General features: G+C 41.8%; 2 protein-coding genes across 3 annotated transcripts; both read left to right on the top strand.

Moving 5' to 3' along the window:
- The first annotated feature begins 7,178 nt into the window (after positions 1–7,178).
- Positions 7,179–8,938, top strand: im:7150988 (Golgi-associated plant pathogenesis-related protein 1). Of its 2 annotated transcripts, none has more exons than XM_055886483.1 (6): positions 7,179–7,213; positions 7,412–7,440; positions 7,648–7,857; positions 8,036–8,113; positions 8,289–8,438; positions 8,663–8,938. In XM_055886483.1, exons 2-6 carry the CDS (start codon positions 7,434–7,436, stop codon positions 8,740–8,742), a joined length of 525 nt encoding a protein of 174 aa, XP_055742458.1. In that variant the 5' UTR covers positions 7,179–7,213; positions 7,412–7,433; the 3' UTR covers positions 8,743–8,938. The 2 variants fall into 2 exon arrangements, with proteins under 2 accessions (XP_055742458.1, XP_055742459.1); XM_055886484.1 differs by having other exon boundaries at positions 8,637–8,938.
- Positions 8,939–14,376: 5,438 nt separating this feature from the next.
- LOC129826121 (tubulin beta-1 chain) lies at positions 14,377–17,136 on the top strand. The gene is made up of 4 exons (XM_055886475.1): positions 14,377–14,510; positions 15,489–15,597; positions 15,708–15,818; positions 15,924–17,136. Exons 1-4 carry the CDS (start codon positions 14,454–14,456, stop codon positions 16,982–16,984), a joined length of 1,338 nt encoding a protein of 445 aa, XP_055742450.1. The 5' UTR covers positions 14,377–14,453; the 3' UTR covers positions 16,985–17,136.
- The last annotated feature ends 663 nt before the right edge of the window (positions 17,137–17,799 follow it).

The raw sequence follows: 17,799 nt of genomic DNA, 5'->3' as shown, positions 1-17,799 counted from the left end.
CTGCACAAAATTGAAAGTTCTCTCTGTCACAACTCTTGCTCGCAGACACACATGGGCTCTGGCATTTGCAACCATTTCCCTTTTTCACTCACTTTTAACTCCACACTTTTCCAAACACAAAAACACACTCCCAAACTTCCATCACAATACACCTTCATATACTGTACCGACATACTGTGCCTTCTACTGTATGTCCTCAGTTTACTGTGTTTTTATCCGTACCATGTTGATTCCTACCTAATTTCAGGCTTTTGAGTACTTCTTCATTTCAATAATGGTGCCTTCTAACGCTGTCTTTTATCTCTTTATAAATACTATGAATAGAAAGTTGAATACTAATTAGTTTACAACATTGCCTATCTTGAATTGTATAGTGTATTTGTAGTTTATTTCTTTGTCAATTGTTGTATTGTTTGTACGACTGCCAAAGTTAGACAATTATCTAAAGCCTTCAAATCAGGTAATTGTGTAGGGTAAATGACTATGAAAAACCTACAAGCCCACAAGGTTAACTCATACCTGTCTGAAGTGTTACAGTAGCATCACCATGCCTAAATATGAATAATTATCCTTGGTCAATGTACCAGTGATGAGTGGAACAATGAGTTGAACATGGAAAGCTTCCTGGGCTTTCATGCTACGTGGAAAGTGGGTGAGGAATGTGTGAAATGATCTCAGGTCCTCCTGTATCGTTACGCTGAACGAGAAGTGACAAACATCTGTTCTCTTGTATTCAAATCAGAAAATAAAAATAAGCATCCCTTTTCTGCTTGTCTTGTGTGTATGTGGTGTGTGTATGCGTGCATGCGCGTGTGTGTGTGTGTGTGTACAGTAGGGTCCGAAATGATTGACACCCTTTATAAAGATGAGTAAAAATGACAGTTTAAAATAAATATCAATCAATTGACTGTGTACAACAAGAAAATTCACAAAGTCACTTGTTCACTGCACCAAATCACTCTTTTAATTTGGAAAAATATTCAATCTATCTATTTGGAATTATAGTGTACTGTACAATGCACTGCTGAAATACCTGGGTTGTATTTAACAATATATTTCACTCATTTGAATTTCATTGATACACTGTAAGCTGATTAATTTCAAGCAGAGAGACAGGCGATAGCAAAGGTGATCTTGTACAAAGTTGCATGGGGCAGAAATGGCATACAACACCGTGCTACATTTTTACAGTAGCCAACTGCTTTACAATACCCCTATTTCTGATGATATGTCCTACATATGTACTGTATAAGGATAATGAAACTGTGAGACTGACATATTTCTTCATATTTCTCAACATGCTCACAACCTGCCATTAGATACACATTGTGCAAGAACAGATTATGTTTCTAAACACTTCTACATTAATGAATACTACCATGATTATGGATAATCCTGAATGAATTGTGAATAACGATGAGTAAGAAAGTTACAGAGGGTCAAAGATCATACCCCCAAGATATGCTTACCTCCCCTGTTATTGATACAGTAGTAGTGAGAGGTTAACATGTCTTGGGGATATGATCTATCACCCTCTGTAACTTTCTCATTCATCATTGTTCACGATTAATTTAGTATTATCTGTAATCATGGTAGCATCCACATGAATGTAGAAGTGTTTAGAAACATAATCTATTCTTATTTATAATAAAACTGACTCCCAAATGACAAAATACATTACTTACCATGAATTTCTACTGGGCACAAAATAATCTGAAACACAACCAAAACGACCTGCAAATGCATCCAACAAGTTTGTAGAGTTACAACCTTGATGTAGTCATTGTGTGCTAGGAATATGGGCCCAAATACTAAACTTTTGACTACTTTACTTATAAGAATCTTTAGGGGTGTCAATCATTTTGAACTCTACCTTTTTGCGAAAAGAAAATATTACTTGTTAAACAAAATCTCTTCCTCTGAGCAATTGTATTAGTAAAAAAATTGAATTATATTTCGGGGTGGCAGGTAGCCTAGTGGTTAAAGTGTTGGGCCAGTATCCGAAAGGTTGCTTGATCGAATCCCCAAGCTGACAACGTAAGAACCTGTGGTTCTGCCCCTGAACAAGCAAGTTAACCCACTGTTCCTAGGCTGTCATTGTAAATAAAATGTGTTCTTAACTGACTTGCCTTGTTAAATAAAAATATTTTTGAGCATACAATAGAGCTAAATATATGTATTGTTTATGTTAAACAGTCAATTTCGCTCATGTTTATCAAGGGTGCCGATATTAGCGGACACCACTGTATGTGGCGCTCATGTATGCATGTTTGTGCCTGTTTACTTGCATGCCTGAGGGCATTCTAGACTTTGGGCAGGTACAGTGTGATTCATATCATTTAAGTTAAGGTGCAATATAATGATACTTACTTGATGTTAGTTGCCTGGAGTACAAAAACTGACAGACCTACTTACAACCCTAAATCATTTCCATTCAGAAAAGGTTCCTTGGTAAGTGTAGGTTCAAACCCTTTGTCCTACTAGGTCTCATGATTAAACCAGACTAGTAGATAGGATGACAATTAAGAAACATCCCACGACAGGGCACAACGATCAGCCTACTTCATGCAAATCACTCTATAGGGCCTTGTAAACGTGGCCATCCTCGGATAACCCCACTTTAGCTTATGTTATATAACTGACCTGTCTGTCATGGATAAACCATGGATATGTAATCAGCTGCTTTGAATACTGTCATCATGAGACATGTGTTGTGAGGCAAGCAAATATGTGGTAACTGAACCAAACATTATGACCTTACACAGGACTTTTACCAGCCATCTTATGAGACCTGGGTAGACCTGGGTTAGAACAGTTTACCATCATTCCAATTGGCAAATGTGTTGGTATGTATAATTAAGTGCTAATGCCAGAGAAGCCAGTGTTTATAAGATATGAACTCAGCAAAAAAAGAAACATCCTCTCACTGTCAACTGCGTTTAATTTCAGCAAACTTAACGTGTGTAAATATCTGTATGAACATGACAAGATTCAACAACTGAGACATAAACTGAACAAGTTCCAGAGACATGTGACCAACAGAAATGGTATAATGTGTCCCTGAACAAAGGGGGGTTCAAAATCAAAAGTAACAGTCAGTATCTGGCGTGGCCACCAGCTGCATTAAGTACTGCAGTGCATCTCATCCTCATGGACTGCACCAGATGTGCTAGTTCTTGCTGTGAGATGTCACCCCACTCATCCACCAAGGCACCTGCAAGGAAATCACGCACAGAACGAGCAGTATGGCTGGTAGCATTGTCATGCTGGAGGGTCATGTCAGGATGAGCCTGCAGGAAGGGTACCACATGAGGGAGAAGGATGTCTTCCCTGTAACGCACAGTGTTGAGATTGCCTGCAATGACAACAAGCTCAGTCCAATGATGCTGTGACACACCGCCCCAGACCATGACGGATCCTCCACCTTCAAATCGATCCCGCTCCAGAGTACAGGCCTCGGTGTAACGCTCATTCCTTCGACGATAAACACGAATCCAACCATCACTCCTGGTGAGACAAAAACGCGACTCGTCAGTGAAGAGCACTTTTTGCCAGTCCTGTCTGGTCCAGCGACGGTGGGTTTGTGTCCATAGGCGACGTTGTTGCCGGTGATGTCTGGTGAGGATCTGCTTTACAACAGGCCTACAAGCCCTCAGTCCAGCCTCTCTCCGCCTATTGCGGACAGTCTGAGCACTGATGGAGGGATTGTGCGTTCCTGGTGTAACTCGGGCAGTTGTTGCCATCCCATACCTGTACCTGATGTTCGGATGTACCGATCCTGTGCAGGTGTTGTTACACATGGTCTGCCACTGCGAGGACGATCAGCTATCTGTCCTGTCTCCCTGTAGCACTGTCTTAGGCTTCTCACATTGCAATTTATTGCCCTGGCCATATCTGCAGTCCTCATGCCTCCTTGCAGCATGCCTAAGGCACATTCACGCAGATAAGCAGGGACCCTGGGCATCTTTCTTTTGGTGTTTTCTTTTGGAGTCAGTAGAAAGGCATCTTTAGTGTCCTAAGTTTTCATAACTGTGACCTTAATTGCCTAACGTCTGTAAGCTATTAGTGTCTTAACAACCGTTCCACAGGTGCATGTTCATTAATTGTTTATGGTTCATTGAGCAAGCATGGGAAACAGTGTTTAAATCCTTTACAATGAAGATCTGTGAAGTTATTTGGACTTTTATGAATTATCTTTGAAAGACCGGTTCCTGAAAAAGGGCCGTTTCTTTTTTTGCTGAGATTATTAGGATATATTAGGCGTTGTTTTTATGAATTTATTCATGCTATTTCATCCTTCCACAAGATATTGTCCCACAACAAATCTTGGATTGCTACCCAAGCCGGCTAGTTTTTCGTTCTATTGGTTCGGTTGCCAGCAACGTGACCCAGTTGTTCATTCTTTTTGTTCTGTAGCTATGGACACGACCCAGTTGTTCGTTCTAAATGTTCCATTGCCATATTGGCTGGCAATGTTCTTATCCCTTGCTTGCTAGCTAGCAAACTACGGCTAACTTACGGTCAAGTGCAGCCAGTGCAGCCAGAATAACAACAAAGTAGCTGCATTTGCATATGTTTAAGCTGTTTTCTAGTGACATTTATTTGAAAACATCCATAGAAAATGTGCTCTCTCATCAGGACACTCAGAGGAGCTAGCCAACAACACAACACAAAACTGCAAACTAACTGCACATCGTTTCGTTTGACCTTTTTTCAATTGAGATTTCATTGTATACACAGTTGAAGTCGGAAGTTTACATACAAATTAGCCAAATACATTTAAACTCAGTTTTTCACAATTCCTGAAATTTAATCCAAGTAAATATTCCTTGTCTTAGGTCAGTTAGGATCACCACTTTATTTTAAGAATGTGAAGTGTCAGAATAATAGTACAGAGAATGAATTATTTCAGCTTTAATTTCTTTCATCACATTCCCAGTGGGTCAGAAGTTTACATACACTCAATAAGTATTTGGTAGCATTGCCTTTAAATTGTTTAACTTGGGTCAAACGTTTCGTGTAGCCTTCCACAAGCTCCCCACAATAAGTTGGGTGAATTTTGTCCCATTCCTCCTGACAGAGCTGGTGTAACTGAGTCAAGTTTGTAGGCCTCCTTTCTCGCTCACACTTTTTCAGTTCTGCCCACAAATGTTCTATTGGATTGAGGTCAGGTCTTTGTGATGGCCACTGCAATACCTTGACTTTGTTGTCCTTAAGCCATTTTGCCACAACTTTGGAAGTATGCTTGGGGTCACTGTCCATTTGGAAGACCCATTTGCAACCAGGCTTTAACTTCTTGACTGATGTCTTGAGATGTTGCTTCAAAATATCCATATAATTTTCCATCCTCACGATGCCATCTATTTTATGACGTGCACCAGTCCCTCCTGCAGCAAAGCACCCCCACAGCATGATGCTGCCACCCCCGTGCTTCATGGTTGGGTTGGTGTTCCTCGGCTTGCAAGCCTCCCCCATTTTCCTCCAAACGTAACGATGGTCGTAATGGCCAAACAGTTCTATGTTTGTTTCATCAGAGCAGAGAACATTTCTCCAAAAAGTACAATCTTTGTCTTCATGTGCAGTTGCAAACCATAGTCTGTTTTTTATGGCAGTTTTGGAGCAGTGGCTTCTTCTTTGCTGGGCGGCCTTTCAGGTTGTGTCGATATAGGACTTGTTTTACTGTGGATATACATACTTTTGTACTTGTTTCCTCCAGCATCTTCACAAGGTCCTTTGCTGTTGTTCAGGGATTGATTTGCACTCTAGGAGACAGAATGCGTCGCCTTCCTGAGCGGTATGACGGCTGCGTGATCCCATTGTGTTCCTACTTGCGTACTATTGCTTCTACAGATGAACGTGGTACCTTCAGGCGTTGGAAGTGGCTCCCAAGGATGAACCAGACTTGTGGAGGTCTACAATTTTTTCTGAGGTCTTGGCTGATTTCTTTTGATTTTCCCATGATGTCAAGCAAAGAGGCACTGAGTTTGAAGGTAGGCCTTGAAATACATCCACACGTACACCTCCAATTGACTCAAATGATCAATTATCAGAAGCTTCTAAAGCCATGACATCATTTTCTGGAGTTTTCCAAGCTGTTTAAAGGCACAGTCAACTTAGTGTAAGTAAACTTCTGACCCACTGGAATTGTGATACAGTGAATTATAAGTGAAATAATCTGTCTGTAAACAATTGTTGGAACACTTACTTGTCTCATGCACAAAGTAGATGTCCTATTCGACTTGCCAAAACTATAGTTTGTTAACAAGACATTTGGGGAGTGGTTGAAAAACAAGTTTTAATGACTCCAACCTAAGTGTATGTAAACTTCCGACTTCAACTGTATACTCCCGATATGTTCATTATTATGAGTTTGCTGGAGATCGAATTTGAATATTGAAACAATGTTGAAAATGTCGGAGAGACAGAACGCAAGGTTTATACAAATCTCCACTGTTGAAAATTAAATGTTAGTCTAAAAGAAATGTAAAATAATGTCGAGATGCTTTTTATAGTGGAGATCAAGTTTATAAATTGCCTGGCTGGGCTGAGACAGTTGCGCAGTCAGATGGAACAGAGTAAATAGGCATTTTAACATCATAGATTAGCTGGTGGTAACTTGTGGAATTGACACTAGCTGGAATGTGATTTTAACCAATCAGCATTCAGGATTAGACCCACCCCATTGTATAATGGTTAATAAACCAGGGTGGTACCTAGATTGAGCAATGGTAAAAGAGCCTCTTAATCTGTTTGTTATGTAGGGATTAGAAGAAATATAGAGCACAAGACATGATTCCATCAGGAACTGGTTATTGGTTTGATCAAAGACAGTGTTTCTTGTCTGTCATCAAGTAATAATATAAATAATTAGGAGGGGCAGAATCAAGGACATTCACTAAACATCATTAACCTTCTCAGAACATCTTATTATTGTCTCACTATTTTGTTTCAGTGGTGAAATCAACAGCCATGTCTCTGGTCTCTCAGCATCATAGTGGACATAGTGGAAGAGCAGCAACATAGTGGAAGAGCAGGTCCCTCCCTGCATGTTACCAAAATGCAAAATGCTTCAGATAATTACAGGGAGGAGAGAGGGTGTGTCCTACATACAGTTTTAGATGATCCAGCTGAACTATATAAGTGCTTTCTCGGTCTCAACATATAGAGACAAGGAGGTAAAGAAGACAAACCACAACCGCTACATAATATAAAGGTGAGTGCTTGGATAATACAGTTAGAGAATAATGCATGTATTATTACTATGAGCATCCCTCTTACGGTCAACATCCAATAATGGAATTAATTAAATTAGGTTTATAATGGAATTATACACAGAATTAAAACCTTATTATTCTTTTTTTTGGTGTTCTTCATTTGAATGAGTCTTACCATACCTACTTTTGTCTTGCAGCTCTTAACACATAAAAAGCAATATGGGAGGTCAGTATTTGCCGCGTTCTACACTGGTCTATATTCAAGAAAGTTGTCTATGGTGACTGTGTAATTCCAAAATTCTGACAAAATAACAAAAAAATATTGCTGAATAAATAAATATAAATATATGAATTCAAAATATGTCCCTGTATTTAGCTAAGTATCTTTTAAAAAAAGAGAAAAAGTGGAATCTAAATTGGCATATTTTATTAGGTGCGAGCTTTAAAAAGGAGTTTCTGGATACCCACAATGCATATAGGAGAAAGCATGGCACCCCCGAACTGACCTTGAACAGAGACCTGTGCAACTCTGCTCAGGAATGGGCTGACCACTTGGTAGCAATCAATACCATGCAGCACAGCAACACGAACAATGGAGAGAACCTCTACTACACATGGAGCTCTGCCCCCAATACTCTAACGGGTGGGTTACAATAATTCACTTTGACACTGTCAAGTTGGGTTTTAGAATTTGACGGCTCATGGGTCTTTGATACTAGTACTCTCGCCGTAGATGTGCTAATACTCATTCAGATTACCGTGTGTATTTGCCATGTCAAGTAGGAGGGGTCCTTACATTTGTACCTGACTGCATGTTTTAGGGAAGGAGGCTGTCGACAACTGGTACAGCGAGATCAAAGACTACAACTTCAGCGAACCTGGATTCGCCTCAGACACTAGTACACTGCTTTACACATCTTTCTGGAAAATGTGTGGTTTGAGATCACGTGTTCAGAACGCAAATTATGTCGAACTTAAACAGAAAGCTTTCAACCATATTGGATATAACAAAGCCAAGACCCAGAGAGGGGCGCTTTAATCATAACCTTATGTATTGTGGCATTTCTCCAATAGGCCATTTCACCCAGGTGGTGTGGAAGGAGAGTACTGAGGTGGGGGTGGGCCTGGGGATTAATGGCGAGACTGTCTTTGTGGTAGGCCAGTACAACCCAGCAGGAAACATGAACATGGAGGGATACTTTATAGATAACGTCCTCCCTGAAGGTAACTGATTGTCTATTCAAAATCAATGATTTACTCCTGAATTGATAACTAAGCCAGTCATGTTCTGTTACGGTAACTGGAGTGTCATGGGGTACAGTGTTGGTATACAGTACATGCTGCTCTTGCACGTTACCCCAGTTTACTAACCCCTCATGTCAGCAGGCTCATGCTTCACCATTCTCTGTTGTCTCTTTCCAGTGTAATAAAAGGCTCTGCATTGTTAGGTGGTGGCGAGAAGAACACCTCTGGTTCAGACACCTCTACCCAACCACCTCGCTCCGAGGCAACATGCACTGTGCTATAGGAGCCATAGTGATCAGCCTTCTCCTGTCTGCATGTCGACGGACCCTCATCGTTGGTCATATTGGTCTGCAGCTGCTTCACTCCGTAACAGGCTTACCAATCGACACAAACCATTTCCAATCACCTTCACTGTAAGAAAGACGTACGGTTTCATGTATTTTAAATGAAAAATAAAGTTTTGCTTTTGCTTTACAAGACATCCGTGTTGAATTGTAATGTTGTCATAAGCTAAACATACAATATTCACTGTTGAGACAGTTGGAGTTTTGTTCATTGAAAAACTAGATGACAGTCACTAGGCAACAGGGACGATCTGCGACTCAGATAAACGGGGTGTAAAACCCTACATCTAACATATTCAAATGATCCTGCATGCTCATACTCATGGTCTGTTCTGTTTTCAATGAGCCATATCTGGGACACTTGCATAGTCAAGCTAATGAAAGAGGAGGATTGTTAACAGACATCTTCTACTGCTTCAGGTACACAGAGAAAATAACTCAATATTAAACAAAGAAAGTCCAACACAATGGCGTTCCTACATGCTTTTCAACTTTCTCATCATGATTTTTAACAAACCTAGGATTTGTTTTGATGAATCCATACACCCATACAAGAATGCCAGTGTGCTGGGATGTCTTTTTCCAATAATCCATAAACAGCCATGGTTTCCAATACAGCCAGAAGATGGCAGTAGATGTCAGTAAATGGCAGTAGGTTGGTATGTGATTGCTCTCAGGGAGTGTTGGGAGTGGGTGTGGAATAAGGGAGGGGTTTGGAGTCGACACACAATGGACTGCTTAGCAGCTGCCTCCAGTGGCAGGCCTCTGAAAGAGATCATCACACCAAATGAGTATATGTTTGTAAACTATCCCAGAGATTTTTTTATTTTGGGTGAATGTAGTTGTGTCCAATATGCTTCAATAAACACTATAAATGGTAGGCAATATTTATTTATTGAAATCATTGATTGAGTGATTCAAATCTATGTCACTACCACAGAGCTCATTTAAACCATTTGGAGATAATCTCTGCCCTTAGGAAAGAGAAAAAATGCCACAGAGAAAAATACATTTGATGGGGAGACTACATTAATTTGATTAAAGATTGACTTGAAAGAGCCCACATGCAATTGATTTATTAATGAATGGACAGTATTGATCAAAATGATTTGAACCATCTCAACATCTGCTCGGCACAACCTATTGTACCATACATCAGATATGAGGCTTTTTCTGAGGGCCCTCTAGTGGGCCAGTATTTATTACAAGAGGTCATGAAAATATGTATTTGAATTGTCTTTGGGAAATCTAATCTCAAAATCCCAGATGCAGCAGTATTACATTAGCACCCTCCAGAAGGTTATAAATCCAGATTGATCTAGTGTACCGGCTCATCCTCAAACACACCCATTACCTTTCATCTCAGCCACAATCCCACTCCGTCAGTCCGCCAGTGGCAGTGATAGCACCCTACATAACCAGCAAAGTATATTGTCTGTAATGGGATTTTTTGGTAAGCCTGTTTTGGTAAGTGTCATAGTGGAGGGCTGGACATCCCCGCGCCACAGCTGACTATGTTCTCTGAGTACGTATCATCATCATCAGTAAGCTCAGTGGATGTGCTGCATAGTCTGGAGCTGAATGTCCGGCAGCATTAGCATCAGCTGTGCTTCCTGACTGACTGTTCTCCCAGGGGACCAGCTATGGAGACAGATAAAGAAGCACAGTTAAAGGCAAGCATGCATGGCCAATCTCTGTAAAATCAATGGAAGAAGGATGCATTCCCTCTCTGTGTCTGGGCACTGTTCCAGTATTCATACTGCAGCCTAGCCTACTCTCCCACCATTGAAGGAGTGCCCTCCCTCCCCCTTCCTCTCTCTTACAATAATGAAACTCCCCCATTCACTCACAGATTGTTATGCTGTATTAAGGACAGCTATGGTGATACAGTTTACTACACTTAGAGATAGGGATCAGACATCTATTTATTGTAACAGCATCTCAGAGTGAATGTAAATACTGAGGAAAGTTGTGGCTGAATCATTGGGGTCCCTCAGTAGACATACTGTACAGTGCCACTGCCTCACGTCAGATGGCGTCACTCCTACGCGACGATCGTCCCTCAACCAATCAGTGCAGACATGAGACAAAGGTGCAGTACATGATAACTGTGAGACACAGCTGTTCCTGTCCAACACCTGCCCTGTAATATTAGTCCCACCCCCCATTCCACCCACAATTGTAGTGTATAGTGCAGGCCAGGGCAGACCACCTGTGATTTTTGGTTTTAGACTACTAAATGTCACCCAAATAACTGTTTGGAGAACCCTCTTATAGCAAGTAACCTTCTGTCTGTACCAATATGCTGGCTAACTCTTGAAGCTGGGCAGACTGGGCGTGGCAAGTGCTTTACAATCTTTTAGATATATGTCCACTGTCAACCTGTTGCAAATCAGCATCCATTTATAAATTGCCTTGTGTGTACGTGTTCTACACTGGTAGAAAACGGTCAGGACGCAGTGCTTGGATAGCAACATGACATTCCAACTGCAACTATTGTAGGCTGGCTAGCATTTGCATTCTGCCAGGGAGTCTTTTTTTGCATGGTCATGGTCTCTTTGTTATGATGATCAATTACAAGAGCAAACAATGTGGATGTGGAGCTCTGTCTACCGCTTTCTCACACCACCCTGAGAATAATGTAGTAATAAAGATATAACACGGATTCTGTTATATCTACAGTGTTCTAATCCTTTTGCTATGGGTGTAGCATAATGTACCACTGCAACACTATCTGGCAGTCTACAGAGAGGATAGGGTGCAATACTGCAGAGGGTGGGGAGATGCAGGAAAGATGCAGAGTCAGGACAAGGCAATTTAACCATCAACCTTCTGGGGAGCTCTAGTCTAGTGGGACAGCCAGGCTGTATGTTACCGTGAGCAGATAATGAGGTATCATTATGGCCAAATTTTAGAAAATTGCTACCTAAGTCCACAAAGAGGCCAGCAAATACCCTCCCTTCGACTCGGAGGGGCTTTTATGCGGATGTACAGCAGACACACTCAGCTTGTTGTCAGCCTCACATCAAATGACATCACACCACACAGGGTACAGTCAGATTCTATTCCGCTCCAAACAGATGAATAATGAATTTACTGCAGAGCAGTAGCAACTGCAGAGGGATAAAAATGGGTTGGATGAAAAGGAAATGTCACTCCCGCAGTCCTGTCTTGAGGCTGTCTATTGTTGGATAGGCCCATCCCTTTTCTGTCTGCTACTTTTAACTGAGATTGAAGCTAAGGCTAAGATACAGGCTAGGTTGAGACAGAACTAGAATGGGGATAATATGAGTGACAGACAGAGGATGGTATGGGAGAAGTATTGTGTGAAACCATAGTGAGCTGCTACCACTGTGTAGAATGTTATTCATGGAAATGCCTTTGTGACTGATTACTTTTGTCTCTCCTCTTCTTCTGTCAGCCCCAACAAAGAAAGCCCCACCGTTTTCCCCTTGTTACTATTAACACACCCAGCTGACTGTGCCCTGTCCTCTGTGACTGTGACCACTACAGGGTATGAAGAATGGAGGGGGCCATGAAACTTTCGTTGAAAGTACACTGTGGTTGAGATTTGGATTAAATGTTGGTCATATTTGCCACCAGCCCAACTGAACAGCGCCTGCAGTCATAGGCATATGTCTAGGCTAGTATTCTGCATACTATGTACTATTTTCTACATTGTAGAATGATAGTGAAGACATCAAAACTATGAAATAACACACATGGAATAATGCAGTAACCAAAACTTGTTAAAAAAATATATATTTCAGATTCTTCAAATTAGCCACCCTTTGCCTTGATGACAGCTTTGCACACTCTTGGCACAGGTAGCCTAGTGGTTAGAGCATTGGGCCAGTAACCGAAAGGTTGCTAGAGCGAATCCCCGAGCTGACAAAATAAAAATATGTCATTCTGCCCCTGAACAAGGTAGTTGCCTAGTTAAATAAAGATAAAATTAAAACAAATTCTCTCAACCAGCTTCATGAGGAATGCTTTTCCAACATTCTTGAAGGAGGTGTTCCCACATATGCTGAGCATTTGTTGGCATGAAAATGCATGTAATGCATACAGTGGTAAGAGCTGTAAGTGGGCCTTTATCATCAAACTAGGTCCTCTACCAAGGTCTGCTCAATGGATATCGTTCATAACTAGCAAAGAAACAGGGTGTCTCTCCTCTGTCCTCCAACGCACAGCTCTGTGCCCATGCAGTTGATGAGTGCTGGCGTCACGGACGCATTCTCCCCCTGGCACACAGTTTAACTATTAATAAGCCCCCCTGCCCTAATTCCAGCACTGACTCAGCCATGCACTGCTCCCTTCCCAAGCCCGCTATCTCTCTCCTGTTGCTGCACCCCTCCCAGTTCTGTTCCTCCTTCCAGACTGTGGCTGTCTCCCTGGGGTGTTGAGATCGATAGTGTATGCTAAACTGGATTTGAGCTGTTTCATTTCACCATGTACCTGTTGTTTAATGTTATATAATTGAGACTTTGCCAATACAATAATTTATACAATTTAACATGGCATCTTAAACCTTTTACTGGACTGTCTGTCACTTTATGACTAGACTATCTTGTGAACAGTAATACATACTAAGGAGCCGGATATTTTGGTTCACAGGTCAGAGTCTGCCATTGGCATTTGCATAGAGACACATTATATTATCAGACATGGATTAATTCCAAATAATAGGCTATGTAAATGCAGGATTTCTTCTAGCTTTATGTATGATAATCCTGTGATGAAGTTCTCACTGTGGTCTTTAAGGGGAAAGGAGCAGCAGCCAAGATGTCTGTGTGTCGCACCTGACACAGCCCAGGCAGCCATGTTTAACAATGCGCAAAAAGGGAGTCGCCCATAATCAGAAATATGTAACAACAATAACACTGAGAATTGGAGATATAAATGACTCTGGGAAAATATAATCTCATCGAATGTTTCCGGCCTGGTGCCACCGGCTGTAGCTTGTTACATTTAGATTATTATATTAGATAACAAAATAACTGACTTCTGTTCGATAACATATTAGATCCCTTTCTTGGCAGAACACATATAATATTTAGTTGGACACATTTTCTATAGCAAAATGTACATTTTAAGACGAAATAGCTGCCTTTTACCGCCACGAAGCAAAATAATAATGCCAGGAATGGTTACAAAGTAACAATGAGCCACGTGGACGTGGAATAAATTGGTGAGGTATTTCGTAGTTTTACCATTTAAGGTGAAAACGTTTCACGTATTTTTTTTGAGTTAACGGATGCCTCTCTTAATCATGGACTCTGTGCGGTTTATTGGACAAAATATAGTTAGAAATTATAGTTTAAAAGGTGATCAGATTTTCGCCGGCATAAAGGAAGTAGGACAAATCTTCAAGATTATGTGAGAATCACACGTTTGCGTTCAGTTTGAATGACAGAAAGAACAGGCCAACGAAAATCATTCTGTATGAATATGATTGGTGTAGAAGTGTGTCAATAACTGGGTCTAATAAGCGTTAGCCAATAAATGTTTCAGATTTGGTGACATGATTATAAGGGGAGGGCACAAAGTTCTTCTTATATAGTGAGGTAGCACATTCTTTCAGCGCAGTCTAAGAACGGATAGAACTGGTTTTTATTCGCATAAGAGTTGTTCTACAGTCAAAGTAAAAATGAGGGAAATTGTGCATCTTCAGGCTGGACAGTGTGGAAACCAGATCGGAGCTAAGGTTTGTACAATTTTTTTAATGAATTTGGTGCAACTCGTGCGATAAATAGGCATGCGTAAAATCGCCGGTTCTTTGTATGAGTGTCCAGTTAACCACACCCAAAGAACTGTATTGTTAATGAAAATGACTTAATTATATTCCTAACCTATTGATTGGTTTGTTTGTTGTGTACAAATGAAAAGAGTTTTGGTGTTATGCACTTCTGTATATTTTTATTCTACCGGTTTTATTTGGTCTCGAAATAATCTTGACACTGTACTGGCGAGTAAGTCAATATACATGAGAATGGGTATTCATACAAAAAAATAATTAAATGCCATTTCTTAACGATATCACAATGATCGATTAAATATGAATATAGGTGGGCCTATGGATTACCATAATTTACCCGACCTACTGCAATGCGCAAAATGGGAAGTAGTTCAGATGCCAAATAACATGGCCATATTACAACTAATCCCTTCAGTAGTGAAAACAATTCGGTTGTTTTAATATAAATAAGAATTCTTACCCCCCCCCCCCCCCCCCAAAAAAGGAAAGAATTGGACATTTGTTCAACGATACATTATGGCCTACACTTTTTTCGATTCATTGAGCGCGTGCCCCGCCCGTTTTTCTGGCGGATGTGGGCTGTGTTTCATCAAGTGACGTTTTGAGAATTTCAAAACCATAACTGATGGGTTTCAGCCAATCGGAGGTCATGCCGCGCGCGCGGAATTGTATAGGAGGGAGGTTTTCATTCCAGATGCCTAACTCATAAACGTATGTAGGCCTATCTAACGTTCAATGCAATAAAGTAAATTTGATCCAATGAGGTGATCAACTGAGAATATTGAACCGATGTAATAATTGCATAGGCCTACCAGTGTAATGGTATTTATTGTTTACATGCATTTGATGAATGGATCCCACTTTGAATGACATATTAGCTTACCTAATATTGTGCGCTGTAGACTAAACCTAATGCTCCTCTTGCAGTTCTGGGAGGTGATCAGTGACGAACATGGCATTGACCCAACTGGTACATACCATGGGGACAGTGACCTCCAGCTAGATAGGATTAACGTGTACTACAATGAAGCCTCAGGTAAGCCTTGTTTGTCTAATTTATTACCACATTCATTACATTCTATTATACTTCAATTTATTACATGTGTGGTTCTGACATTTACCTTTCTTTGCCTCATGGTTGTCTAGGTGGTAAATACGTGCCCCGCGCTGTGCTTGTCGACTTGGAGCCAGGGACCATGGACTCTGTGAGATCCGGACCCTTCGGCCAGATCTTCAGACCTGACAACTTTGTGTTCGGTAGGTCCCTTTGCTTTGTATTTTACTTTATGAATCTGACACAAGATACTGTATATAATGTCACCAAAGAAAGGAGAGATGATTTACAAATCTCTTATTTTGCAGGCCAGAGTGGTGCTGGAAACAACTGGGCCAAGGGCCACTACACAGAGGGAGCTGAGCTGGTGGACTCAGTCCTGGATGTTGTGAGGAAGGAGGCAGAGAGCTGTGACTGTCTACAGGGCTTCCAGCTCACCCACTCCCTGGGAGGTGGAACTGGCTCTGGGATGGGCACCCTGCTCATCAGCAAGATCCGTGAAGAGTACCCCGACCGCATCATGAACACCTTCAGCGTGGTGCCCTCACCCAAAGTATCAGACACTGTGGTGGAGCCCTACAATGCCACCCTGTCAGTCCACCAGCTAGTGGAAAACACTGACGAGACCTTCTGTATTGACAACGAGGCTCTCTATGACATCTGCTTCCGTACCCTGAAACTCACTACTCCCTCCTACGGCGACCTAAACCACCTGGTGTCGGCCACAATGAGCGGCGTCACAACCTGCCTGCGATTCCCAGGACAGCTGAATGCTGACCTCCGCAAGCTGGCCGTCAACATGGTGCCATTCCCCCGTCTCCACTTCTTCATGCCCGGCTTTGCCCCCCTCACAAGCAGGGGAAGCCAGCAGTACCGCTCCCTCACTGTTCCCGAGCTCACCCAGCAGATGTTCGACGCCAAGAACATGATGGCCGCCTGCGACCCCCGCCACGGACGCTACCTTACAGTGGCTGCCATCTTCCGTGGACGCATGTCCATGAAGGAGGTGGACGAGCAGATGCTGAACGTGCAGAACAAGAACAGCAGCTACTTCGTTGAATGGATCCCCAACAATGTCAAGACCGCCGTCTGTGACATTCCCCCCCGTGGCCTCAAGATGGCCGCCACCTTCATTGGCAACAGCACAGCCATCCAGGAGCTGTTCAAGCGTATCTCCGAGCAGTTCACAGCCATGTTCAGGCGTAAGGCTTTCCTCCATTGGTACACAGGTGAGGGTATGGATGAGATGGAGTTCACTGAGGCTGAGAGCAACATGAACGACCTGGTGTCTGAGTACCAGCAGTACCAGGACGCCACCGCTGAGGAGGAGGGAGAGTTTGAGGAGGAGGGAGAAGAGGAGCTGGCCTAAATGTTTGCGTAATTGTGCTCTTCCAAGCTGTATTCACTGACATGTCAGTCTCAACCTTTCCAGTGTTCCATTATCTGTCTGTTTTGTCATCTCTGCTATCTGTCATTTCTTGTCTGTACAGAAACATGTCAATAAAATTTCTTATGTTTAAAGTGCTGTTTCCCTTGATTCAATGATTACTATTTTTCAATTAAAATACTCAAAACACTTCTGCCATCCAACAGTTATTCAACTAAGCAGACTGTTTTTTTTTTTTTTTTTTTTGTGGTGATAACCTCTTCACATGGCAACAATATGCATCATGAATTGGGTGGTTTGAGTGCTGATTGGCTGACAGCTGTGGAATATCAGACCATATACCACTGGTATGATAAAATGTTCATTTTTACTGCTCTAATCACGTTAAACAGTTAAAATAGCAATAAGGCACCTCAGGGGTTTGTGGTGTGTATATAGCCAATATACAACGGCTAAGGGCTGTATCCAGGCACTCTGCGTTGCGACTAAGCACAGCCCTTAGCCATGGTATATTGGCCATATACCATACCCCCTCAGGGCATTATTGCTTCAACATAGTTTTATATAAAGGTAGAGCAGCTGGTCTGCTGGTGCATTTAAGAAACCCCATAATTGACATTCCTGTAGGTTTTCTGTACACCGTAAAATGAGTGGCTGCAGTGTTCCTGAGCACAGTCATGTGCTAGTTCTTTGAGCCATAGCTCAAAGATTTGTTCAGCCATGTCTCTGAAATCTTAGCGAGCTAAGCTCATGGCATGTCTGTTTTAAATGTTTGGAATTTTAGTCATACAAGCTAT

This window comes from Salvelinus fontinalis, chromosome 28 (assembly GCF_029448725.1).
Source record: "Salvelinus fontinalis isolate EN_2023a chromosome 28, ASM2944872v1, whole genome shotgun sequence".
NCBI lineage: Eukaryota > Metazoa > Chordata > Actinopteri > Salmoniformes > Salmonidae > Salvelinus > Salvelinus fontinalis.
Note: the sequence above shows the minus strand (reverse complement) of the source record. Positions and strands in the feature narration are given on the sequence as shown.